This window comes from Chionomys nivalis, chromosome X (assembly GCF_950005125.1).
Source record: "Chionomys nivalis chromosome X, mChiNiv1.1, whole genome shotgun sequence".
Lineage (NCBI taxonomy): Eukaryota > Metazoa > Chordata > Mammalia > Rodentia > Cricetidae > Chionomys > Chionomys nivalis.
In genome coordinates, this window is record NC_080112.1 from 81,744,045 (window position 1) to 81,771,917 (window position 27,873).

The 27,873-nt window shown below is 33.8% G+C and overlaps 1 protein-coding gene across 3 annotated transcripts; it reads left to right on the top strand.

Annotated features, from left to right (window-relative positions):
• On the top strand, nucleotides 1-27,873 carry Znf711 (zinc finger protein 711). Of its 3 annotated transcripts, XM_057760469.1 has the most exons (11): nucleotides 1-121; nucleotides 1,860-1,982; nucleotides 3,483-3,584; nucleotides 11,377-11,922; nucleotides 18,171-18,326; nucleotides 19,054-19,191; nucleotides 21,527-21,661; nucleotides 21,844-21,846; nucleotides 22,948-22,992; nucleotides 24,474-24,617; nucleotides 25,278-27,873. In XM_057760469.1, the coding sequence occupies exons 3-11, from the start codon at nucleotides 3,509-3,511 to the stop codon at nucleotides 26,453-26,455; spliced, it is 2,421 nt and encodes an 806-aa protein (XP_057616452.1). In that variant the 5' UTR covers nucleotides 1-121; nucleotides 1,860-1,982; nucleotides 3,483-3,508; the 3' UTR covers nucleotides 26,456-27,873. The 3 variants fall into 3 exon arrangements, with proteins under 3 accessions (XP_057616452.1, XP_057616449.1, XP_057616451.1); XM_057760466.1 differs by lacking the exons at nucleotides 21,527-21,661; nucleotides 21,844-21,846; XM_057760468.1 differs by lacking the exons at nucleotides 1,860-1,982; nucleotides 21,527-21,661; nucleotides 21,844-21,846.

A 27,873-nucleotide genomic window follows, 5' to 3' on the forward strand; every position in this document is an offset into this window, starting at 1 on the left:
CTCGGACCTTCCAGGTCCACAGCTGCCGCCCCCCGCGGCAGCGGCGAGAGCGGCCTCAGTCTGACTGGCGGCGGCGGCGAAGGCGGTGGCGGTGGCGGTCCCGCGGTGGCGGCGGTGACAGGTAAGGAGACTCCTGAGGAGAAACTCGGGAGCGTCGGCTCTGCCACGCTCCTCGTGTCTCCGCGAGGGGAGAGGCTCCCACCCAGCGTCTCGGGGAGGGCGAAGGGAACAATGGAAGTGGCGTCTAGTCCCCGAGCTTTCCCCACTGCCGCCGGAGTCCCCGCTTCCTCCTCCGCCGCCATCGGAGGTCAGAGAAACATTAGGGGGAGTGAGGGTCTCTTCCTAGGGCAGCCCCCTCCTCTCCTAGACTGGAGCTTCCCGGGGGAGCCAGAGCCGTCGTTTTGGCCGTCGGTGGTTTAGGGTGACAGGAAAATGGCGGAAAACAAAACGGTGGAGAGTGCGGCGTCCCCTCGACATTTTTCCTTAGCGACCCCCCTCCATGATCCCCTCGCCCGCGCCCCGTGTCGCCGCGCCGACTCGCCCGCTGGCGGCGACGGCGGTTGCCGGGAGCTTTCGGCACGCCCGAGGGCTAACGGGGCACGACCAGGGAAGTGGCCCGGGGCCGGGCGTGGGAGGGAGCGGGGATCCGAAGCCGTCAGAGCCCGGCTGGGTGGGGGGTGCCGTGTGCCGTGTGCCGCAGCCGTCGCCGCGGCTGCCTCCAACACCACCATTTTGCTTGGCGCCGGGCTCCCACGTACGGCGGAGCCGCGGGAGCGAGGGGCGACGGGCGGTGGGGTGGGGGCAGCGCCCGCCGGTGACCGCTGCGCCGCGGGAGAGCAGGGAGGGAGACGCGGGGGACTCCTCCTCGGCCGGCTCTCGCCTCTCCGCTGCCAAGGCTCTCTTGTTCTCGCTCGCTTGAACATCAGCCGGCTGGGCGACACCGGAGAGGGCACGTGTGTGCCTTCTGCTGGAAATGATTGAAACTTGGCACGGTCGTGGGAAAGGGAGACTTCTGCGGGAAGAGTGCTGCGTCCAAAGCTGCAATATTGCTACTTGCCAGGGCTCCTTTGTCTATCTCTGCAAATACTACTTTCCCATTCTCTCGCTCAGCCGCCTTACCATTTCTCTTCTGTCCCTCGCCCTGTTGACATCACGGAGCAGCTTGCCCCTGAACGAGCTGTTTAGAAGAGGCAGATGAGAGTAAAATTTGATTTTTTTTGTGTGTGTGTGTTTTCTGTTTCGCGTGTATTGATAGAGGGATGTTTACTTGAAGCATAGTTGCTTGGTTGTTCTCGGTTCGATAACCTTGTGTGGTACATACACTCTTGAGAAGACTGAGCAGCTCACCTGCCTATTGGTTATTAACCACCATACTGCTGTTCCTTTACATTGTTTAGTATTGATCTTATTGAAACTTCCAATAGGTGAAAAACTATTGCACTTTATCTCTGTGCTATTTATACAGTGTGGCACTTCCCATAATACTTGCCCTGTATGTTGTAATTTTCACACTTTATTGAGTGTTAGAGCAGAATTTTATGTATGGATTTGGCAAAAATACACCTTGCCCTTGGTTGTTCTTTACTTTCCAAGTGAAGGTGTTTTAAAAATCCGAAGTAAAGAAGATTTTGCCTTAAGCAGTCGAATTCTAAATGTGATATTTTTATACTGTAGGTTTTTTTTGGGGGGGGGTATCTGGTGGTGTCCTGGCTGCTTTTTAGATAAACACAGATTTGAACAGGTGAGCTTTCACAACCTCACCTTACAAGTTTGAAGAGTAGAGAAAAACATTCTTAAGTTGCTTAAGAGCGATTTGCTTAAAAATGTCTTGACGCATCTAATTTGTATTTTCATAATAGGTAAAGAACATTTCCCCAGAGAAAATGCGTTGTTTTGAAGGACCAAAATAAAAAGAAATTTTGCAAAATTCACTTTTCAGTCTGTAAGGAAATCTACAGTTTCTTCTACTCACTTGTGCAAAGGTGATTAACAAATTACCTATTCTTTTTTTTTACTAATTACAAAAATTTAAAACCATAGAATAACATTTGTAATTATTGTACTAGTTATATGATAAAGAAATCAAATGATAAAATTGAAGTTTGCATAGTACTTTAAAGTGTCAAAAATAAATCCTTACGGCATTTTTACTTAAATGTATGGCTATCCAGGTAATTTATGGTGTACTCGTTTGACCTTTTGTCCTTATCTTGGATGACAGCAAGACAAAAACATAGTAATTGGAAAGAAAGGCAAAATAGACCTTAAAAGTGCTCTCAAATATCTACTTTTGTCCCTACATAATTTACCTAATTATTTTGATACATAGAAATAATTAGCCACTGATAAAGATTATTTTTGTGTAGAAAGTATACAACTCAGACGTTTAATATGGCGTCTGTTCTCACGATTCTTCTGCCTGTTGGGTAGCTAGAGAACATCACAGCAGGGGAAAAAGCTTAGCCATACCCCAGTACTTACTTTGGGTGGCATCGTTCTAAAATTTTCATTAAGGACATAGCTCTAGTGTAATATGTCTCAATTTAACAAACACTTCTGAGTGAAAATAACAAGTACCTTTTAAAATTCACACAATTTTGGTTTTTTTGGTTAGAATCTCTTGTTGCTGAGGCAATGCATATATGCAATTATAAGTATTACATTGAGTGGCAACATCTGGCTTTCTGTTCCAATATGTCTGATTGTCTTAATATAGAGAATGAAACAGGTTGAGCTATTGCTTTAAAAACTTCCGTAGAATAGCATGATTTTATTAATCATTACTGGAAAATATCAGTTGTACAATTGCAAGCAAATGAAAGAAGCAATGCTAAATGTTTGTATGTGATTGATTTTATCTTTACCATATTTAGGAAGCAGTCATGTTTCATGATTCCTCAAAACTGTGAGACAAGAGACTGTAGTAGAGTGAGGCCAGAAGTCCTTACTGGTTCAAAGAACTCCGGGGAAACTTGTGATAGAACATTTTGCATTATAAGTAGAGCCCCGGAGCCAGAGGTGAATACAATATCTGCAGAGCTCCGCTGCAGGGCTGATCTGGGTGTGGAAGAAATGGATGAGAGCTACTGGATGAAACTCACTAATACTAGACATCTGAGTCCTCTAGTAATGTATAAACAAACATACCAACTAGTAATCTGTCCTCATCTTATTCTTTTTCTTTATTACGTATATTTTAACTGGACTTCAGTCTTGCAGTTTTGTTCTTTTCCTTGTTTTTTATCACATTCCTATGGATCATCACCATCACTGTGCCTCATTTTCCATTAACTTGGCTTTACTTCCACTTACCTCTTTTGTGTCTAGTTCTCACATAAAGCAACTAAGCAATTTGGGGTTTTTCTTTTCTTTTATAATGAACCTTGCAAACCTGGTTGTAAGGCATATTTTCTATTTTTCTCAAAACAACTGATTTGGAGGTAAATGTATTTAAACTGTTTTTCAAACCATTTATTTTACAGATATTTGTGAATGAACTTTGCTAAATATGGATTCAGGTGGTGGACTTGGATTGCACACTTCAGATGCTAGGATGGCCCATACCATGATTATGCAGGATTTTGGTAAAGCATTTTCTTTGTTGTATCTTATGATTATAAAGTAAGAATGTATTAAAAATAAACAAGGAAATAGAACTACACTGAAATATTCATTCACTAGGAAAATTGTACAGCTAATTTTCATAAAGGCATATATAAATAGTATATTTAAGATCATATAATTTGTAAGAAGTTTGAGATAAACTTGGTATATAAAGATAGTATTTTATGAGAAATGAAAAACTCTATACATAAGTGCTTATTTGTATCATGTGATAGTATATAATAGTTTTCAGATGTAGAAAATGTTAAATCAGCTGTCTAAAGTGTGCTTTAAGTTGCATTGTTCATGAAGCTAGAAAGGGATGTGCTTCTATCAAACAAAGGATTAAGATGATTATAAAGAGATAAAGGTAAATCATAGATTTGGTAATTATGTTCAGATATCATTTCTTCAAAGTTACACCAACAAAACAACACTTCTTTTTAAAAAGATTCACACACGTGTCTGTGTGTGTGCACATATGTGCCACATGTGTGTAGGTGTCCACAACAGACTCCTAAAGCAGGCATTGGCTCTTCTGGTGCCAGAGTTATGGGTGGCTGTAAGCTGTCTGACATGGGTACTTGGAACTGAAAGCAGGACCTCTAAGAGGGCAGCAAATACTCTGAATTAACCACTGAGCAATTTTACAGCCCACCACCTTTTCCCTTTTTTGCCCTAATAAAAGATTACTTACTTCTATGCCCAGTTTTTTCAGTGGCCTTAAAACAGTAATATGATGGATATGTTAAGACTACATTGATTGTCTAGAAAGAAACTAAATTTTGGAAAGATTGGTCTGAATTTTAAAGGAGGTAGTGGTGTCCAAATTAAAAGATACAAGAATCGGATCATAAGAATTGAAGATGAGGTAGGATTTAAAGTAGAAAACAGAAATGATAAACAGTTGTTAAGAAAGACACAGAACCTATAGGGTCATGTGGAATTAATGAGGTTGAAATCAGCGATGGGCAAATAGAACTAGTGATACTTTGCTTGCCTAAGAAAATGCTGCTACTATTCTCAGTGTGATTTAATATGCCATTTGCTGCCCTATTTTAAAGATCTCAGTTTTAAGGATTAGAGGAACTGTATTCTAGTCTTGATAGTGATGTTATCTAGGTTATGAACTTTACTGAATTACTGATCCACTTTTATAATGAGGACGTTGAGGATCTCTTGAGTTCTGTGATTCTTTGACATTTGTCAGATAAATACATCTGGGTACCTCAAGGTTGAATTTAGTAAGGATTGAGATGATTGTTAAGGTGACATATAAAGAAGTCATTGATTTATTCTTCTAAAAGATGAGTGGGCTTTCTTGTTTATGAATGATTTAGAAATGATTTGGGATGGGTACAAAAGTAGAAGAATTGTAATAGTTAATTTTGGTTGGTGACTTGATTGTTGTGAGAGGATTTTAAACAGTTACTAAAGCCAATGATTGGGTATTTTTTACACTTACTTTATAAGTAGGCATCACCATCTAACAGACTAGGGACCTAGATGCAATAAAATAGGAGAATGCCTGCTATCACAGGCATAGTCTCCTTCTGTTTCCTTTTCTCCATGAGGTTAGCTTTACTACATGCTCCCTGCTGTGATGTTCAGCCTCTCTCACTTGAGTCCCTTAACAATGGAAACAGGCGGAAATCTCTGAAACTGTGAGCCAAAATGAATCTTTAAAATTCTCCTCTCATGTTTAAATCACAGTAATGATAAAAAGTGACATAGAAAGAACTATAGATGAAAGGAAACAAGGTTAAATATACAGATTTATTTTTTAGTCCTTAAAATACTTGTCTGGAGAGTTTATAAACTTTAAAATGCTAAAACCACTAATGTTTCAATTTTGGTTATAGACCAAAGGGATATTTGAATTTCAATACACTAAACAAATTTTCATTTTCAATGTCAACTTTGTAACTTCCTCAGTAGCTTGAGTTTTTCCTGTATGTAGTACTTTATTTACTTTTATTTGCTTGGGAAATAGGAGCTACATATTGAATTACTTTTATACAACTTTTTTCTTTTTCATTAAAAATAATTCATATGTCATACCATTAACCCCTTTAAAATTTTATATTTAAAGTAGTTATTTTTATTTGTAGTTATATGTATTGTATATGCATGTTTGCCACATGCATGTTGGTTCTGAAAGTCAGAAGTGGATGTCAGATCCTTTGGAGTTGTGTTACAGGCAGTTATAAACCACCTGATGAGGGCTGGGACTGAACTCGGGCTTTAAGGAAGAGCAGCAGGCGTTCTTAACTGCTGAACCATCTCTTCATACACTATTTTAAAGCTTATAATTCTGCATTTTAGTATACTTTGAGAATTCTGCAGTGATTACCAGCCAATTTTTTTTTTTTTGAGACAGGGTTTCTCTGTGGCTTTGGAGTCTGTCCTGGAACTAGCTCTTGTAGACCAGGCTGGTCTCGAACTCACAGAGATCCACCTGCCTCTGCCTCCCAAGTGCTGGGATTAAAGGCATGCGCCACCACCGCCTGGCCCGGCCAATTTTCAGATATATATTATACTAAAAATTATAATCTCAAAATTTTAAAAATATAAAAATGAAACAAAATTTCACATACTTGTTGGCAGTTACTGCCTATCCCTTTTTTCTCCACCAGTTCTTAACAACTAGTAATTCAGTTTATGGATTTACCTATTCTGAAGAAATCCTATAAATACAATCATGTAATGTATGGCCTTTAATGTGTGGCTTCTTTTACTTTAACACATTTTCATGTGCCATTTACGTTATAATACATAACTCTTTTATTACCAAATGCTGTATTATAGGTGATCACGTTATAGCTGAAAGAAATGTTTTCATTTGATACATTCCTTGTTTAAGGAAGGAGTGAGAAGATGGGAAGGTTTGCGAACTACTCCAATTTTAGTTGGCGTTGTCATAGTTATATAAGTCTTCTCTAAAGTGAACTAATGAATAAATGTTTCTGTGTCAGAAAAAAAATTAGACAGCTACTGTTTTTTGTTATATACCTATTCATGATTCAACTGCTTAGTTGTGTTTTTAAATGATAAGTTATTTTAAATTCCATTTTCATGATCTTTTAAATTGGAGTGGGTAAATCAATCCCTACTGAATTTTTATATTGTGATAATACTGTTATTCTTAATTATAGTGAAATCAAGAGTTGCTAATATGAGTAGTGTCTACTCATTTATTGATTTATGGTTTGTGATTGTGCTGTTCTAGAATATGTTAGGTTTCCATTTGTAAATAGATTTTGAATTTTTTGAAGTTATACAGCTATGTGTCACAAGGTCTCCAAATTCTATAAGGTTCTCATTTGAGACTATGAGATGAATATTGTATAGAAAATTGGAAGAATTAATTTACAAGTTACTAAATCAATTTCTTTTGAAGGATTGTTAAAATTTAAAAGTTTATAATATTATGTCATATAATAGTTTTGCTGATGTTTGAGGACAGAGATTTACCTTACAGTCAGTGGCATTGACTTTAATAGTTGTTTAAGATTTTAGTGTTGGAAAGGTAAGTATTGCTTTGAAACTTATAAAGCAAAATGGTCTTATATACTAGCCAAAGACAGACTGTTAAGAATTTTTTTTTGCTGTCACTCCAATGTGGTACCAGATAACATTTGAAGAAATCCTCACAAAATGGAAAGTATTTTGTCAGAATTTACCATTTGTTGTTGCATGTTTATCTCATTGATTCACATCTGAAAGAATCATATGTAATTTTTCAACTAGTAAGATAAATTCTTCATGCCATTAGGTACCACTAAATAAGTGTTAAAATAACATTTAAATGAGTTTCTATGTGCTAGCTCTTTTAATTCTTCTCAAAATATTACTGTAGTATTGTCCTATTTGCTTAATTTTATAAATCTCTCTTTTAAAACTTATCTAGGATAAGAAACAAAACTTTTCCTCTTAGGAGAGTAGAAGAAGAAGAAAATAATACTACAACCCTGAGTCAAAGGATGAATACAGCTAACCTCTCTAAAATATAATTTGGGGTGGCTAGCGAGATGGTTCACCAGGTGAAGTACTTACCATGAAAGCTCAACAACAACCTGATAATTACAGGTTAATGGAGAGAAGCAACTCCACAAAGTTGTCCTTTGGGGTTCTACCCGTATTTTATATGCACAGCAGTAATAAATACATTTTTAAAGACAAATATATTTTCTTCATAAAAATGGAGAAAACAATCACACTTAATTTGAGGATTAAATGAGATTTATATATATGCGTGTATATGCTCTGTCTCTCACACACATATATAGTATAAGGTTGCTTAATGCATTGTTAGTGAATAATAATTATTAACTATGTGTATCTGAATAAATGACATTTGTAAGGAAGTACAGCTCATTTATAGCTGAGTAAATAAATTTGGTTTTGGAATTTAATGAAATGTAACAGATGAACTGATAAGAAAGCAAAATTATGGATCTTTTTAGTCTGAGGAATTTGACGTTATTTTGCAGTACTCATTAGTTCTTGGTCTAGATTCTTTAAGGTCTTTGGTTCAGTTTAAAGAAGTATAATCAGGGTAAACAAGTATATTTAGCTTCATTTTGGTTTAAGTTTGATGGATTTTTACCTGTTCTAGGCTAGGTGAACTTTGAATCATTTATTTTTTTAGAATCAGCTTAGCCAGTTTAATCTGAGCATCTGAGCATAGGCAAGCACTAGCATTATTCTAGCCTTCCATCTTTTCCCACTATCTAATCATAAATCAAACTAATCTCCAAGGATACTTTGAAATAATTAGGATTTCCTGAATATTAAATTATTGATCTGTAAAAACAATTTTATGAAATAGTAATCTTAACATTTATAGCATCCCATTGTTAGGAATTTAATAGGCTTAATATTTAATTTTCTTTGCTAAAGCTATCATTTCTAGTCTGGATAAATGTCAGACTTGAAACTCTACTCTGTCCTCATCTCTTAATTTTCTGGAGTAAAAAATGAGAAAAAATATTTTTTAAATTCATATTCTGTTTGTCTACCAGTTTTGTAGGGTTGTGGTTATGTTCTTTTTTCTTTTATTTTTGAGATAATATATAATTTTTTCCTTCTCTTTCCTCTCTCCTGACCCCTCTCCTAGATCCCTCCTTACTTTATTTCAAATTCATGGCTTCTTTTCTCATTGATGTATATTGATAACTATTTTTCATACATATATATTTCTAAGTATAACCTACTTAGTCTATAAAATACTACTTGTATATATGTTTTCAGGCTTGACTGTTTGGTATTGGATAAGCAGTGGGTGTGCTCTTTCTTGAGGAAGACTCTTTCTCCCACTTTGAACATTTTTTAGTTTAGGGTAGCTCCTTGTGTAGGTTTGAAGCCTTGTGTCTATTTTGGCATGTCTGTTGTTATGTTCTTTTGATGTAATTTAGGATTTAGGTGAAAACAGAAGAATGATGAGAAGAATTTAGAATAGTTAAAAGGAAGGATGGGTGTGTTGGCATGTGCCTGTAATTCCAGAACTCCTGAGGTAGAGTCAGGTCAACTATGAGTTCCAGGTCACCCTTGACTACATAACCAGTTTGAGGCCAGCTTAAACTGCATGAGGCTCTGTCTCAAAAATCAGTACAATAATAGTAATTATTCCCAAGACCTCTGAAAAATCAGTTTTCTTTTCATTCTTAGCTTTTATCATTAATGGTAGAAACTGGTTTCCAGCTTTAACTAACATCCTGATGAATTGATTATAAATAGTGAGCATTGTGTATCTCTAGTAGTGCCTTACTTTACATCTTTTCCAGATAGTATTTTATAAGAAAGTAATCATTACGCACATGTATTGGTGTATATGTATATGTCCTAGTGTTTATGTACAGGCTATGTACTGGTGCATTTCATATAGATAATGTATTATAAGTAGACCCACAAACTCTTAATTTATGGTACCACCTCAGGGTAGCAGAACTTAAAATTCCTCGCGAAGAGAATCTATTCTCTTACAATATTTACAATGGAAGTGGAAGCTGGTGCTTACCATGCTTCTCAAGAGAAAAATTAAAATTTTCTCCCTTTTGCAAACTTATTAATATTATCAAGCTAAATCTTAGTCTGATATGAGTTAAGATTCGTTTCTCTAAAATCAGGTATTAAAAGATTCTAAGGTTTTGGATATAGCAATTTCTTTAAGTTAAAGAATTTCTTGGGAATTTTATGGCTATATGTTTTGTGATATGATGTTATATTAACTTATAATAGTATCTCTTTGTTTTTCTCATTTTGCTTTCATTTTTCACAAATATATAGTCATTGAAAGTAGGAAAAATTAGTATAGTTAAGGTCTTATATACTTTTTATTCATTTTCCTCAATGCTGGTATTCTATTTAACAATAGTACAATATCAAACCCAGACAATTAAAGTTTTAGGTAATTTTTATTATCTAAAACCATATACCTTGTTCTTTTTCTATCGTTTGGACATACATTGGCTTGTGGATTTTAATTTTTTTATTTGTACTTTTTTACAATTTTACATATGTATCCCTTGCATTCTGACTACTCTTGCCTCCTCCTACTTTGTATCAGCCCTGTTCACTCTTCTCCCCAACAATTTTTTTAATGTCCATCTCTCTCTTTCACTCTGTGACCCACATAGATTATCCTGGGCCATTGTGCATTGGGGTGTAGAGCTATTCTTTGGAACCTGGTGGACTCAGCAGAGGTTATACAAGTAAAGACAGTGAATTCTCTTTCTCCCATATAGCTAGCAGTTCACAGGTAAAGGATTGATCCCTGTGAGTTCTTTTGCATTCTTTGACTGATTGTTGATAGGACTTGTCTTGTGGGGGTAAGTGCAAGTAACTACAGTTATGTGAGTAAGGATTACAATAGTCTAGGGAATGCCATTTCTAACTCTTCACCTTATCTTTAGGTCTTACATACATCTTTAACTCTCCCACCACCTCTTTAATTTTCTCTTAGCCTTTGAAGGGGTGATTTAAGTAAATTGTTTAAGGATGGACCCACATCTGTCATTTATTTTCTTCATTTTGTGTAGTAGATCCATGTCAAGATAAATTTCCGTAGATTTATTCTGGTTGTTGGTTCTATCAGTACCCTTATTCCTCTTTATGACTAAGTGTTACTCTGTGATAAGGATGTGCCAGTGTTGATTTAGCTAAACATTTATCTGCTGATGGACTGATATTTGGAAAATGTTTATTTTTTACTATTATGAATAAAGCTACTATGAACTGTTTTGAACATTTAAGTATAGTTTCTGTGTAAACATGTTTTACATTTTCTGTGTAGAAATTTCCTAGAGTGCAATTGTTGCTTTGTTTAGAAAATGAATGTTTAGTTTTGTCAGAAACTGCCAAACTGTTTTTTACTGAATGACTTAATATTTTACATTCACCCAAACATATAAAAGATACATTTTTCTCTATCTTCAGCAGCTGTGTTTTTTATTTTACTTATTTTAATTACAGTGTGGTGATATCTTATTATGGCTTTTTTGCTTTTAAATGACAACAAATTACTTTTAAGAACTTACATATTTTTTTGGTCTATTTACACTGATCTCTAACCCAATTCCTAATTAGTGATGATTTTTTTTATTACAGTTAAATTATCAACAATGCTTTTTAAGATATATATATATATATATTATATTCCTCCAGATATCTAGTACATACTTAACTATTTTATAGAAGTAGATATTTATTGAATATAATATTTTATTAATAAAATAACTTTACCCTTTTTTTGAATAATTGTTTGTATTGTAGTGGCTGGAATGGCTGGTACTGCACATATCGATGGAGACCATATTGTTGTTTCAGTTCCTGAAGCTGTATTAGTTTCTGATGTTGTCACAGATGATGGGATAACTCTTGATCATGGCCTTGCAGCCGAAGTTGTCCATGGGCCTGATATTATTACAGAGACTGATGTAGTAACAGAAGGTGTGATTGTTCCTGAAGCTGTACTTGAAGCTGATGTTGCCATTGAAGAAGATTTAGAAGAAGATGATGGAGATCATATCTTGACTTCTGAACTAATTACAGAAACCGTTAGGGTACCAGAGCAGGTTTTTGTAGCTGATCTTGTTACTGGTCCAGATGGACATTTGGAACATGTGGTTCAAGATTGTGTTTCAGGTGTTGACTCTCCCACAATGGTATCAGAAGAAGTTCTTGTAACTAATTCAGATACAGAAACTGTGATTCAAGCAGCTGGTGGTGTCCCTGGTTCTACTGTTACAATAAAAACTGAAGATGATGATGACGATGATGATGTCAAGAGCACTTCTGAAGACTACTTAATGATATCGTGTAAGTGAAACATAAAGTCAATTACTTGGGAGATTAATTTCTATAATTTAGAAAGGTATTCTGGGACAAAGGATATATTTCATAAAAACAATAGAAGGAATCTTTTTTTGAAAATAATTTCAAAGCTGTGGTGTTGAACTTTCAAAGATATGCTTATTGAGCTTACATATATTTTTAATATACTCTGAAATTGCAAACCAAAGTAAAATGAAAAGGCCAATTATGTCGTAGAATAGAAATATGTATTTAAAAGGCTTGATAGAAATATTAGTTGATATGAAATGTCAATGATTAAATATATATATATATTTCAAAATGAGCAGTAAATTAAGTTATTACTGCTTCTTAAAAACAGCGTGCTGGCATTGTTAATAAACTTTTACTTAAGAACATAAGCATAATATGTTTAGATAGGTTATGTGAATTTATAAATTTTTCAATCAAAACATAAACTTTGTGTCCTGCCATTCTTTATAGATTATGTTTTATTTTGATTGAATGATTATATGTATTCATATGTGGTCTATGGAAAACTAATGCATTAGTTTCAGACTACTTATAGCACTCTGTCTGAACGAAGATAGAACTATTTTATTTTCACTTTGAGTGACAGATTTGCTAGACCAACCATCAAATATATCCCATGATATGTTTTTGATGGTGTTTATAAAATGGTCGCATATTTGCCTTGAATGCAAACACTCTTATGTTCAATCCCCAACACACACACATGAATGCACATGCGTGCACACAGGCCTGTGTAAAAAGAGTGGGTATATTCTTTATAAATTTTGAAGGGCTTATGCTTTAAATAGCAAAAAGTAGATAAAGGCTTTTAACTTTTTCAGATGTATTTTTTCCTTTTAAAAATAAAAATGAAACACACGAAAGGGAATCACTATGCAGAAAGTCTGTGTATGTGTGCCTGTGTGTTCATACAATGATTCTGTGTTATAAATAAGTTAGTGATTTTAAAACTAAAACCACAAACTAGATTTAATTTTTAAATATAATTATAAAGTCTATTATTTAACCTTTCTTTTGCAAGCACTTGTTTTTTGAGACAGAGTCTTACATAGTGCAAGCTGGCCTCAAAGTTGTTAGGTACCCAAGACTAACCTTGAACTTCTGGTCCTATGAACTCTTTTCTATGTCTGGACCACTAGGATTGTAGGCATGTGCCATTATGTCCAGCCTGGAAATAATTTGCCAGTAAATATTTACATTTTCTTTAAGAGAATGAGGTTCACTACTAAAAGATTTGGGGAATGTTATTACCTATTCTTACCTCATATTTACATACTAACTTGACACTAAAAGCTATGACTATCAGATAAGATGTTATAGCAAAATTTATTAGTATCTCTGTATTAAAATAACTGCAATATACATTCAAAAGTTATTCATTAAATTAAACTAGTATGAAAGTGCTAGAAAGTTTAGACATCATGTTTTTATAGGTAATCATAACTTAATATTTGTTTTTACTTCTTTTATTTAAGGTTAGTTTTTTTCATTTTACATACCAACCATAGTACCTCCTCTCTCCCCTCCACCTGTTCCTCTTCTACCCCCCCCCCCATCCACTCCTTATATAGAGCAATGTCTCCCATAGGGAGTCAACAACAAAGTCTGGCATATCAAGTTTAGGCAGGACCGAGCCCCTCCCCCTGTATCTAGGCTGAGGAAGGTATTCCTCCATAGGAAACAGGCTCCAAAAACCAGTTCATGCACTAGGGATAAATGCTGGTCTCATTACCAGGGCCCCCCCAAACTGCCAAAGCCACACAACTGTTGACCGTAATCAGAGGGCGTTTTGGTGGCCCATGCTGGTAGGATTTGCTAAATGAGGTGAAGTCAGGAGCATCACAAGTTTAAGGCCAGCCTGGGCTACACATTATCATTTGTTTTTAAATTTTTTAAAGAAAAAGACAATTCTAAGTTTGGTACCATGGTGTGTGCCTGTAATCAGGATGTAGAGAGACAGGAGGATCGTCAGAAAGAGTCATTAAATTTTAGATGATTTAAGTTAGAAAATTTATCTTTTTATTTTAAATAATAAAATATAAGATAAAACAACTAACACATCAGAGTTGAACAAGACAAACTTAAGGAAAAAAGCCCAAGAGAATGTACAAGAATCAGAAATTCACTTGTTTGCGTACCCAGGAATCCCATAATGACAAATGAAGAGATTTCTTCCCTTTTAGGCTGATAGAATTTAACAGAAAATTAAAGAGAAGATTCTATTATTAGCATGTTATTGAAACAACTGATTTAGTTTTAGGGTGACCTTAAGCTAGAGATGGATTACTTCTTAATTATTTGTGAGAGAAAAGCAGAAACAGTTTAAAAACTTCCTTTAGAACTTAATCACGTACAGTGAATAATCCAATCTCACAAAGCCAAGCATTGTGTGGGTTTTTTATTTTCCTATATGGAATCTACAGGGGTGAGTGGGCTAGAGGAAATGAAAATAAAGTATTAGGAATCTGGAACCAGAAGGGAAAAGTGAGAAGAGAGCAGGAAAGATAACAAAGTGATAGAGGGTGTAAATATGATCAAGGTACATTATATACATACATGGAAATGTCATAACGAAATAGATCTTTGTACAAGTAGTATATGCTAATAAAATAATACAATATATATACATATACACAAAATCAATTACTTTCTTATATTATCCATGAACTCTAATTTTCCTACCCATTCTCCCAAGTGCAGGGACTCTAGGCATGTTTTACCAAGTCCAATTTAGAAATTTTTTCATTAAAATTTTTACAGACAAACCATAGAAAATATTTTTGTAAGCTGTGACTGACAACTCAGAATGTTCCCACATTTTTTTACTATTTTTAGTAGTTATGTTCATATTTGAACCATTTACTCTTAAAATTTTATTTTTATTCTCTTCATCTTTTTTATCTTAATTACCTTTTGATGTCTGGTGGCTATTCAGTCAAGAATTATAGCACAAATTGCCTTAAAAGCTCCATTTTAAATTAAGAGGTCCTTTACTTTTTTGCCCTCAAATATAGACTTTCCAAAATAGTTAAGGGCTGCAGTTGAAGACTTCAAACAGACTCTATCTTCCCTAAATATTCCTATAAGGATATCTTACCAAGTAGTAGGACTTTAGAGTTAGAGAATTTTTTTTCTGTCATTTTGAAGTGCATCTGAATTTAATCCATGTTCAAAACAAACCTCACAAGTTCTTTATCCTGCCAGATGAATAACATTGTCCACTCGTGCTAAGTAACTTTGAAATTAATATATAGTAACTATGTTGGTCTAATGTTCCACATGAACTCTTTTTATTAACTCTAATAATATATTTAAGAAATTTATGGGTGATTATTTCCTTTGTGAAAAGCTTCACTAGAATGAGGAATCTCCTTTATAAATGACCCATTGTAGTGTAACTAAGACTTTTTATGTATGAAATTGAATTTATGTAGGAAAATGCATTTAAACATCACCAATTTTAAGAGTAGAAGAAAAATGTTTACAACTTTTCAACATTAAGAATATAACTAGATTAGCAAGATATAATTTGTAGTACAAAATTCAGATAATTAAATTAATTTTTGTTCATATATTAACAGTAGAATCACCATCATGTCAATCAATTTTACAAGTTTTAATTATACCAAAATTAAACCTGATAAGCTCTTAAAGGTACTCCCCACTCCATTTACTTTCAGGAGGCAGTAAATTTGGTTCATAAATTTTGCTTATTTTATTTACATATTTGTTATGAATGGAATTGTGTAATATGCGACCTTTCCTTTCTGTCTTAGTGTTTCTCAAAGGTCATCAATATGATAGCATTTACCATTGTGACATTCATCTTTTATTACCAACTGATATTTCATTATAGATATATACTAATTTTGCTTACCCATCCATCATTGATGGACACTCTCGTGGTTTCTACTTTTTAACTATTATGAATAAGGATGATAGGAAAAATGTGTACAAGTTTTGTTGGGGTAAATGCTTTCATTTCTTTTGGATATATACTTGAGCATGGCATACTATTGAAATTTAAATGTGACTTCTTTTCCTTTTTTCTACATTATAAAAGAGAGCCTTTGTTCATTGTTTAATCACAATGTTATATTAGTATATTGTGTAGTTATATAATAGCCACACCATTATTTTTTGATGTACTACAACAGTGGCAAACTCAAAAGCCTTTGTGGCTTTAAAAAGAAGGCCATCAGTTTGGGGATTAGTGAGGTGGGCATGGGAGACATGAGAGAGATGAGGGAAATGATGTAATTATATTTTAATCCATTTTTTTGAATGAGTATTACACTGTATATTGCAATAAAATGGAATTTTAATCAGATTGTGCCAGTGATCTACAAAAGAATATTGAATACTTCCAACCTTTTTAGTGCTGGCAAACAATGTACCTTACTTATGTTCTTGTCTTTAATGCTAATAGAATTTTGTGGATGTGTTATATTGCTCACCTAGAAGGTGGGTCCAGAAACAATAGTGTGGTGTATGCCTTAAAATAAGCAAAAAAAAATTAAGCTTGAATCTTTTGAGTATTTGATTTTTATCTATATTAAGAACGGTCACTTAAAGGCAAATAGTGATCCATTCCTATAATTTCAGTACTGGAGAGCCAAGGCAGGAAGCTTGCAAGCTGCAGGCCAGCAGCTCTATGTCCTAAAATTAATTAGTAAGAAAAATATGTGAAAATTTATTTCTTAAGTCATTTTGTTTCCTAGTAAAACTTTGTTAATGTTGTATTTTCTGTAGCTAAGAATATAGAATAAATATTGGTAAAGCTGATAGCTAAACTCTTCAAAGTTCACACCAGCTTTAAAAATAACTATCATTTATGAGTTAAAAATACAGAACAAATTCAGCTGCTTCATACATTTCAAAATTGTTCATTCTGAAATGCTTAATCTAATCAGAAAACAATGGGTACATTAAATATTAAAAGTATGAAGCTCTTTAATGCATTTTATTGTATTTTTCATAGTTGTAAAATTGTTAGATATTAGATAAATACTAGGGCTTCAGTCTTTTATGTTTTATATGTGGTATTCTGAAATATGTAATGGCACAATTTTGGTTTCTATTATGCTTTAGTTTTTATAGGAACAGTATTGGAAGTAAAATGGTAGGGACATATGTATAGAGAATATATTGCTTGAATATGACTTATGGTTGTTATAAGATCGTTAATAGAATATATATTTCATAGTGATATGTTGTGTCCTCAGAAACTGTAGAACAGAATAAAATTTATGCATATTGAAAATCTTTAGTAATAGTCTCATATATGATTGCTTTACCTTACTATATGACTTTTATTCATGTGCTCTGAAGCATCAGATTTTTTATGAGGAAAAGTACCACGCAGTTAGGTATTATCTGTGTTTCTGATTTTAAAAGAAAGCATATATTTACACATACACAAAATTTGTGTTTTGAAATTCGTTTCAAATGCGTCAACAGAAATTTGAGCTCTTAGATAATATTTCATGATGAGTAATGAAAAGTTCTTTTTACTAAAATCATTTGGGTATGTTTTATTTCATCTTTTAAAGTAATAGATTTTATAAATTAGTTGTTTTTAGAAAGAACTGCTTTTTAATTCAGGATTTGTTTATGTAAATTTATAACTCATCTTTTTTCTGTTACAGATTTTAGTGATAGGATTTTACATAAAATACAGTCTATGTTGTATTTCATAATTACATGTAAAATGGATACCTAAGTAGATGATACCCCTCTTTTCTCATCTAAAGCTCGATGCTTCAGTGAATATAAAAACATTATATATGAAAAGGCAAAGGCACAGTTTTTGAAGTCACCACTTATTTATGTTAAAATTGTATTCTCTATAGTTTTAAGGATAACATTAATATCACCGGAACACTATATGTGAACTGCAGTGTATAGATATTCATAAACTGCCAAAATCATAAGTCCTATTCAAGAAATATGGCCTACCTAAATACATGTTTGTTTTTTTAAATTTTAATATGTCTTATACAGAGACTGGTTTGGGTAATATGATGTAATTTAAATTTTTTTTTAAGTAATTCTGATCTTGAGTATTTTCATGAAACAGCATTTTTAGTGACTGCATAATAGATCACTAAGAGACTATAGTGGGTAGGTGGTTAAAACATTTTAATTTTGCCATTATGCTTACCACTCATTAAATGTCAGATGTAATTTTTGACTGAAATAGTTTCCTTTATATTTTGCAGTGGATGATGTGGGAGAGAAGTTAGAACATATGGGGAACACACCATTAAAAATCGGTAGTGATGGCTCACAAGAAGATGTTAAAGAAGATGGATTTGGTTCAGAAGTGATAAAAGTGTATATATTTAAAGCAGAGGCTGAAGATGATGTTGAAATAGGTACAGAACTCTTTTAATTCCATGATATAAGAGACATTAGAATTCTTACATTTCATGGGGATTATTCTAAAGTTCTCAAAGACAAAAATGTTTATAGGCTTCTTAATGTATTTCTGAAACTGTGTATGAATATCTACATATAAAATGGAGTGAGGACGATTCTGATATGAAACTATTATGGCATAAAATTGTAAAACAAATGAAAATAATTGGAATTAGAATAAGGATTATAATGAGTGTTAAAGAGCATTGATAACAGAGGCGGGTATTTTGGTTTTTAAAACTACTTCTAGCACTTAACTGAGAAACCTTCAATGACTTGTATGATCTCTGCCTTGTTTCTTATGATGGCCATAATGATTGTGACTACCTAATAGAGTTTTTATGAGGAAAAAGTGGTGTGTGTATATATATATATATATATATATATATATATATATATATATATTACATATATATAATATATATTACATATATATAATATATATAATACACACATATATAATATATATTATATATATGTAATTTTTATAGTGCTTGGCATATAAGTATGACATAAATGTTAACACCTGAAATGAGGGATAAGTTTTCAAAGTATAATTTACATGAATATTTTCATGTACTTTGAAGTTTGTTAGAATTTTTGTATGTTCCCTATATCCTCTTCATTAATTCAGGGATTTATTTCATGATATATTTATAGTTTGCATGTGTTTTAATTTTTAAGGTGGGACAGAAATTGTCACAGAGAGTGAATATACCAGTGGACATTCTGTAGCTGGAGTGCTTGACCAGAGCCGAATGCAGCGAGAGAAAATGGTTTACATGGCAGTCAAAGATTCTTCCCAAGAAGAAGATGATATCAGTAAGATAAAATGGCACTGCAGTGACTTATAAGAAGCAGTGATAAAACTTCAAAGCATTGATAACAAAAGTAGATTACTAAATAAGAACAAAGTTTAGAAAATAAGGAATTTCTTGCAAATATTTTTTAAAAGGGTTCTTTTAGGCATTCCTGCACCAATGTATTACTCAGATAGGGATACGTGAATTCTACATTTCAAATAATATGTTACAAAGAGATGAAGAGTTTATCGTTTTAGATGTAATGAGGTTTACAAATATATAGAAATTGAATCATATAGTATACATTTTGCTTATATAATTACATCTGTTTAATTGGGGCTAGAGAGGTGGCTCAGTAGTTAAAAGCACTTACTGCTCTTGCAAAAGACCCAGGTTCAGTTTCAGTTCCTATGTCTAGCAAATTATAACCACCTGTAACTCTAGTTCCAGGGGATCCAACACCCTCTTCTGGCTTACATGGGTACATGCACACATGTAGTGCACATAAGCTCACATTGTAATACATATATAAATTTAAGAAAATAAACATCTTTAGATCTGTTTAGTTTCATTTATCTTTAATAATTTAACTGAGGTGGAAAATATTTTTCTTTTATAAGACAATAAAGGCTCAGAGAAAATAAGTTGCCCAAGACCTTTATAGTACTAAAATTTGAATTCTTGTCTAACTTTACTTCCAGTGTTTCCTCCACATGGCAGTAAGCACTTTTGGCCTATGTGGATTTAACAGTGGAAGGGCTAACTGGTTCATATCCTATCATTGATAAGTTAGGTGGGTAAATAATTATATAAGTTATTCTGCCAGGATCTCAATTTGTTATGCTGTTCAGGAATAATTGTTATTAGGGTTTCTTGAGAGTGAGAACTGAGGACCACAGGGTAAAAATCTTATTCAGATTTGCTTTCTTTTGTCATGTTTTACTCTTTATGTTGTTTATTTTTCATGAAGGTATTATTCTCCATTGTCTTTATGTCATTATGCAGTTTTTTGCTAAGGCTACATTTGTCTTGTTGCCATGCTGACAAAACACCATTTTGTTTTATCATAGAAGGGCAAGAGCCTCCTTTTCACAGAAAGACCATGATAGTTTATGTTCTACTTATGCCGCACTCTAATAACTACTACTAAAGTCTTTCTTTATCAACCATAGAGGGCTGAATTCTACACCCCCTTTCACAGCTGAAAATACCAAAATACTTGGTGGAGAGTATTTGAATAGGGAACAAAAACGTTTATTGAAATAACCTTTGTTTCATCTCTAAATCATATTATTTTTTTACTCACTGATTAAGTAAGAGTCATGGTAGGAGATGAGAAACTGAGGCATAGGTTTAGCTAATGCCAGAATTCACTAGGAATTTGGAAAACTTAGACCAGTATTTTGTGGTTATTAAAGAGGAGAAACTGGAGGATACCTTTCACTCTACTGTGTTTATACATTTCTTCTATAGGAAATAGAAGGTTCAAATTTTTTAATCATAGGGAAAGCATATATTGAATTCAATGATGCATTTATGACATTAAATAGAGATCAATTTCCTCAGAAGGCATGTAAATTTTCTCTTTAGGTTTCAATTTTTTAACTCCAATAGTAATATTTTTAAATGTCTTGTTTTCCTGTTAGTAGTGTACTTAAATTTCATGTTTCTTGAAGAGGGTCTACTAATTCTTGAGCAACAGCATTTCATATTTATATTTATATATGCATATATAATACATAATTTTAATTATTTTAAAAAGTTTATTCAGTGACTAGTATTTTGATTATTATTCATTATACATATGGTTCTATCAAAATAGTGCAGGAAAGCATAAATTACTCTGTAGCAATATTTTCATGGAAAATGTTTTCTGAGTTCCAAAAAGCTCTCAGGAAGATTGATAGAATAACTCCCCGATTATAAATTTCCAGTGTCTTATGGATTGTAATACCCTGTTCAAGCACACATGTTTTGTAAGTATAAAAGTCATTTTCAGAGCCAGGCATGATGGTTCATGGCTGTAATCCCAGGACACAGAAGGCTGAAGCAGTAGGACTGCAAATTTTAGACCAGCTTTTGGCTGCAAAGCAATACCTTGTCTCAGAATGAAAAATAAAGAAGCCATTTTCATAGAACTTGTTTCTAATACATAAAGATACTACTTTTGGTAAACAATTGTCTTCTAGAAGCATTAGCTATCAAAAATACCTAATATAAACTAAATTTAAATTTATACATTTTAAAATTAACTAAGGTGAAATTTTGAAAACTTTTTAAACTTGTTTGAAAATATTTTTGCCCATTTATTAAATACTTGAGATTGTAAACAAGCAATTATTTCTAAAATTTAGGTTATGCTGAAATATCAAATGAACCATACATGGAAATCACTATAGGGGAAGAGGAAGAAACAGTCCTTGAGATTCAGCTTGAGAACACTGATGTTAATAATGCAGGTTCCCCTGTTGTCTATCCTGCATCATATGGTAGGATACTAGTATTTTTACCTAAGTACATAAAGTATGTATTTACCATGCCTTTGAGCAATTTAATATTCTGTGCTATAATGCCACTATGTACTGGCTAATAGTGAAATGGATTATTAAAAATGCTGCAGGATCCCTGGCAGTGGCAGGCAGCAGGCCATGTGGCTGCAGGCAGTGGGCAGGGGGTCCTGAAGCAGCCAGTCCTAGGCAGAGACTGCACAGGAGACCATGCCACAGGTCTCTGGAGGTGGCTGTTTCTGGGCAGGGAACCATGCAGTGGCAGGGAGAGACAGACAGATAGGCTCGCTCTGCAGAGTGAGGTTGGATGTTTATTAAGTAGGTTATGGAAGGGAGGGGAGAAGGGGAGAAGAGTAGAGAGGGAGGGAGGGAGGGAGGGATAAAGGGAGGGAGAGAGAGAGGAGGGGAGGGGAGAGGAGTGGAAAGAAGGGAGAAGAGAAGGGGGGAGAGATGGAAGCTGCCTCTCCGAGAGGAAGACAGAAAAGAGAGAGAGCTCAGGCTGGAAGCTGAAAATCAGCCTGTCTCAGGAGATGGGGGAGTGAGCGTGGCTTGTCTCTTAAAGAGAAAAAAACAGTCATTACGAATAGAATGAAATATTCTGCTGTGAATTGATTCATCTCCAGTTATTTTACATGATTTTTCTATCACTATTAAACCTTGTTTACTGCATTTTTGTTAGGATCTCTTCTAAATCCTACCTGTATAAATGAGCACCATAAAATATTTTTCTAAAATAGGAGTATTATTTTAAAATTAATCCTTCCCCTTTTACAAAAATGTATTTCAGTTGTTGACACACAAACAATAAAACTGAGGTTCTGAAAAAAGCAAATTCTCTAGAATATATGTTCATTTATCAAGTTTTTTTCTTAGCCCATTTTGTCTTTTGTTAGTCTCATTTTTTATAATGTATACATTAAAAGCTTCTGATGTACAATGCATTAATTTATCCAAAGTTGTTTTTTTTCCAAATTTCATTCATTTCATTGTTTCATGTATTGAATATCTTCATTGCTAAGTGTACTCTGCAGAAATAGCTACTCAGTTTTCACTTAAAATGAAAAACTGTTCAAGATGTTATCAATTCTAATGAAGCAGACAGTAGTCTTTATTTTCAGAGTGGAGAATATTATCTAACTTATGTAAATTTTCAATAACAAGTGTATTTCATTGAGAAATTTGAGCAAAGGTAAAATTTTATAGGTTAAAATGTGATCTGGTAATTTCTGCAGGCAGTATATTAGTTTATAATTAGTCCCTTTTTATAGATGAAAGAAGAGTTTCCAGAAGGTATGAAGATTGTCAAGCAACAGGTGAGACAGCACTATAAAAGAGATAAAAATTAAATGTTTTGTTTCATATACTACTTGATAAGTAAAAAATTTAGCTTATGTCAGTAGTCATATTTGTTGGACTTCTATTATTGAAGTTATGTAGAGGTTTGCCTCGTTTAACAACCAACATATATAAATACATTGTGTATTAAGTTATGAATGAAATCCATTTTAGATTTCCCTGATGATACAAGAATTAGACAGTTTACCACATAGGTTGTAAAAGGTCGCTTTAGAAAAATTACACAAATTACTTGAAGAATAGAAGAACAATTGTTCATATCAACCATTTGTTAACGTTAGAGTGAGACTGCCTTATTAATTTCTATGGAAAACATCTAATATGAACATATCATAAATTTATACCTAGTTTAATACACTGTATTTAGTGTTATTCCATGATGGATCAGTTTCTTTATCTTAGGGAGACTTTTTCTAATGACAAAGTATATAATTATTCAGTTTTTTCCCCATGGGCAGTATTTGACTCTAAATTTTAATATAGGTTTAATAGAAATCAACAGAAGACATATATATCAGCGTATATGCTAGTCTGACAGTTTTGTGATTTAAAATTTTAGTGTATTTCTTAGTTATTATTCTATTGCTATTAAAAACTGTTACCAAGGCAGCTTTTATTAAAGAAAGCATTTAATTGGTGTCTTGCTTACAGTTTCAGTGATTCAGTCCATTATCACCATGTCAGGAAGCATGGCAGTAGGCAAACAGGCAGGCAGGCTTGGGGATGAGAACTTATATCCTGTTCAATGGGTAGGCAGGCCAGCGGAAAGAGATACTGTGCTTAGGGTAGGGTTTTGAAACCTCAAAGTCCACCTCACCTTCTCCTACAAGGTCACACTGTCTCCAATAAGTCCACAGCTCCCAGTCCTTCCGAAACTGTTCCACTAACTGGGAACCAAATACTCAAACATATGTGCCTATGGGGACTATGCTCATTCAAACCGTCACAATTTTGTATGAATTAATCATAATTAAATTGCAGAAAATTACATGCTAAGTCTATTTTAATTCCTGAAGTAAGTCTAAATAATAATTTTCACACCATAAAACTTACATGTAGCATCTATTTTACATATAACTACAATGACTATATTGGTTCACTTAGTTATATATGTTCTTTCCTGAATCCCTTTAATATTGTCAGGTTCTATTCATAAGAAATTAATCTGATGTCATAATTTTGTATGTTGTATTAATCTTACCAGTTTATTCCTTGAGAGGGTGGTCATGTTGAAATAACTTAAATTTGTGTGCTGTCTTACCCAATGTGCTTGCATGTACAAAAGAGGATATGAATTAAACTTAGAAGAATGAGAACATGTGTATACTTTTTGGATTTTATATCATAACTTAGTACCATGTCACATCAAGTACTTTACTTAACAAAGCCCTAAAACTATAAATATATGCAATTGAACAGTTTACATTTTTGTTCTCAGGAAACACTTTTGACTCAGCGTTAGAAAACAGAAATACTACAGCAGCACAGTACCTTCAAATTTGTGATAGCATTAACACAAATAAAGTACTTAAACAAAAAATCAAGAAGAGGAGAAGGGGAGAAACAAGGCAATGGCAAACAGGTAAAAAATATATGTTTTATGAATATAACAATTTGAGATGTACAATTTTATGTAATACAAGGAGGGAGGTAAATTAATGTTGGCAAGTTATGCCTCACATAGCCCTGTATATTTTATAGATAACTACATATATATTAAGATTTATTTTAATTTGGTGTGTGTGTTTGCACCACATGTGTGCAGGTGTTTATGGAGGGCAGAAGACAGTGTTGTATCCCTTGGAACTGCAGTTACATGTAGTTGTGAGCTACCTGACATGAGTGCTGAGAACTAAGCTAAGATCCTCTGCAAGAGAAGCAAGTGCTCTCAACAGCTAGGCTATTTCTCCAGCTCTGATATTACATTTAGCAGTATATGATTGGTGCTCTAAAAATGCTTATTTGCTACTATTTAAAAGCTATCTAAAGGCAAATTTCATATGCTTTAATTATAAAGGTTATTTATTCCTATTTTTTATATTTCATGCCATAGATTTGTAGTCTATTACTCAGTAAGCAACATTACTACAAAAATTTTATAAAATGCATTTTTATCTTGTAAGGCTTTTATTCAACTTAGTATTTCCACATAGTAAATTTTAGCTAGTTTCAGGAGCTGTTTTGTAAATTATTTTAAAGCAGTGTGATCAAATGTCACAATTTCCTTTTTTTTTCTATCCAGCTGTTATAATAGGCCCTGATGGACAGCCCTTGACAGTATACCCTTGCCATATTTGCACAAAAAAGTTTAAATCCAGGGGATTCTTAAAAAGACACATGAAGAATCATCCTGATCATTTGATGAGAAAGAAATATCAGTGTACAGATTGTGACTTTACAACTAACAAGAAAGTTAGTTTCCATAACCACTTAGAAAGCCATAAGCTCATAAACAAAGTTGACAAAACCCATGAATTTACAGAATACACTCGAAGGTACAGAGAAGCTAGTCCACTGAGTTCAAATAAACTCATCTTAAGAGACAAGGAGCCGAAGATGCACAAGTGCAAGTACTGTGACTATGAAACTGCCGAACAAGGACTGTTAAACAGACATTTGCTGGCTGTTCACAGCAAGAATTTCCCTCATGTTTGTGTTGAGTGTGGAAAGGGTTTTCGTCATCCTTCTGAACTCAAGAAACATATGAGAACCCATACCGGTGAGAAGCCATATCAGTGTCAGTATTGTGTCTTCAGGTGTGCAGATCAATCAAATCTGAAAACTCACATTAAGTCTAAGCATGGTAACAACTTGCCGTATAAATGCGAGCATTGTCCTCAAGCATTTGGTGATGAAAGAGAGCTTCAACGCCATCTGGATTTGTTTCAAGGACATAAAACACACCAGTGTCCTCATTGTGATCACAAGAGCACCAACTCAAGTGACCTTAAGCGGCACATCATATCTGTCCATACCAAGGACTTTCCTCACAAATGTGAAGTCTGTGATAAAGGTTTTCATCGTCCTTCAGAGCTTAAAAAACATAGTGATATTCATAAGGGTAGAAAGATTCATCAGTGTAGGCATTGTGACTTTAAAACATCAGATCCATTTATTCTTAGTGGTCATATCCTATCAGTTCATACTAAAGATCAGTCATTGAAGTGTAAACGGTGCAAGAGAGGGTTCAGACAACAGAATGAGCTCAAAAAGCACATGAAGACGCATACTGGAAGGAAGATTTACCAATGTGAATATTGTGAATACAGCACCACAGATGCATCTGGCTTTAAACGGCATGTGATTTCCATACATACGAAAGACTATCCACACAGGTGTGAATTCTGCAAGAAGGGATTCCGAAGGCCATCAGAAAAAAACCAGCATATAATGAGGCACCACAAGGAGACTCTTATATAGTAAGATCAATATAAGGAAGTTATTTACAAAATAAGATGCTATTTGGGAGGAGAATCTCACTGTTTTATCTGGTTTCAAAGCTTGATATTAAGTCATACCTTTACATTCTTTGTATTAAAGATCTTAAAATATTTGGATTAGAAGGGGGATCTCATAGCCCTTTGAAAATTACTTAATGAATTTAAGACGCACCATAGGATGGTTGCAGAGAAACTTAACTCTGTATTAACAGTATTATATGCATAACTAAACTACAGAGGGGAAAAGTTAAGACACCTTATTTGATTGGTCACACGAGAGATAAGTGTTTTTGAAAGAAGAATACATAATCGATTTAGAAATGCTTTGCTGTAGCAAGCAGCCTCACTTTTATGCAATTTTAGAAATGGGGTGGGCAAAGAAAATGCAGTCATCCATCAGTCACTTAGTCATTGAGCCTTTTATATTGTACCTGGACATTGGATTCCAGAAATGGCAAATGTTTTGTGTATTCGTTACAAAGAATCTCACTGAGAAAACAAGTTATATTAATTCAGTGCTAGTAAAAAAAGAGAACTTCAGAGTTGCCAATATTTTATCACAGGATAGGATGTTTAAGACATAGTATTCTGTGCTGAAATCTGAAGTGAAATATAAGAAATAAAGTTCCGGTTTTGGTGTTCAAGTAGATTCAGTATGGCATATATGATAAAGGTGTATTTGAGTCAAATGTGGCTTTCTAAAATGGATACAACTATGTTACAAAGTCAGCACTATGTTTCTTATAATCTAAATATTAATTGAGAGAACAGTTTTCTTAAATATTTAGAATTTTTAGGACAGTTTTAGTAAGTATGACTGTTTAAGTCTTACTTGCTCTAATGTTTAAAGGTGCAATTTTATGCCATTATTGAAAAGTTTGGTTTTTACAATCTATATACCATATTCGTAATATAAATTTTCAATGAGGCGGTATTTATGCAGTATTTAACAGAACAATATGCTGCCAATAGAGTTTGGAGGTGGATATTCAGTTTACAGTGTATAAATTTAAAATATGCATCCCTTTAACAACGCTTTGTGTTAGCATGCTGCAAATCAAAATGGCACTTAATATTAAAAGCTGGTGTAGGGAATTTTAATGAAAATCCTGTTCATAAATGTAATGCATATGATGTGTACTTTTAAGTTTTAGTTGGCTTAATTTAGTTTATATTCAACTGTTCAGCATAACTAAAATGTACTTTTTCTTCATGCTATATTGTGGCTTTGTGTTTTAAGTAATATTCATCTTTCTGTTTTGCACCAGATAAGAATCAGTTACTTGAAAACAAATTTTTTATCTTTCTTAACTTCAGAAAACTAAATTTGGAAAATCTACTAAACTTGTGTGTTATGTGGCTGTAAATGATGTACACGCTGTAAAATAAGATTGTTAC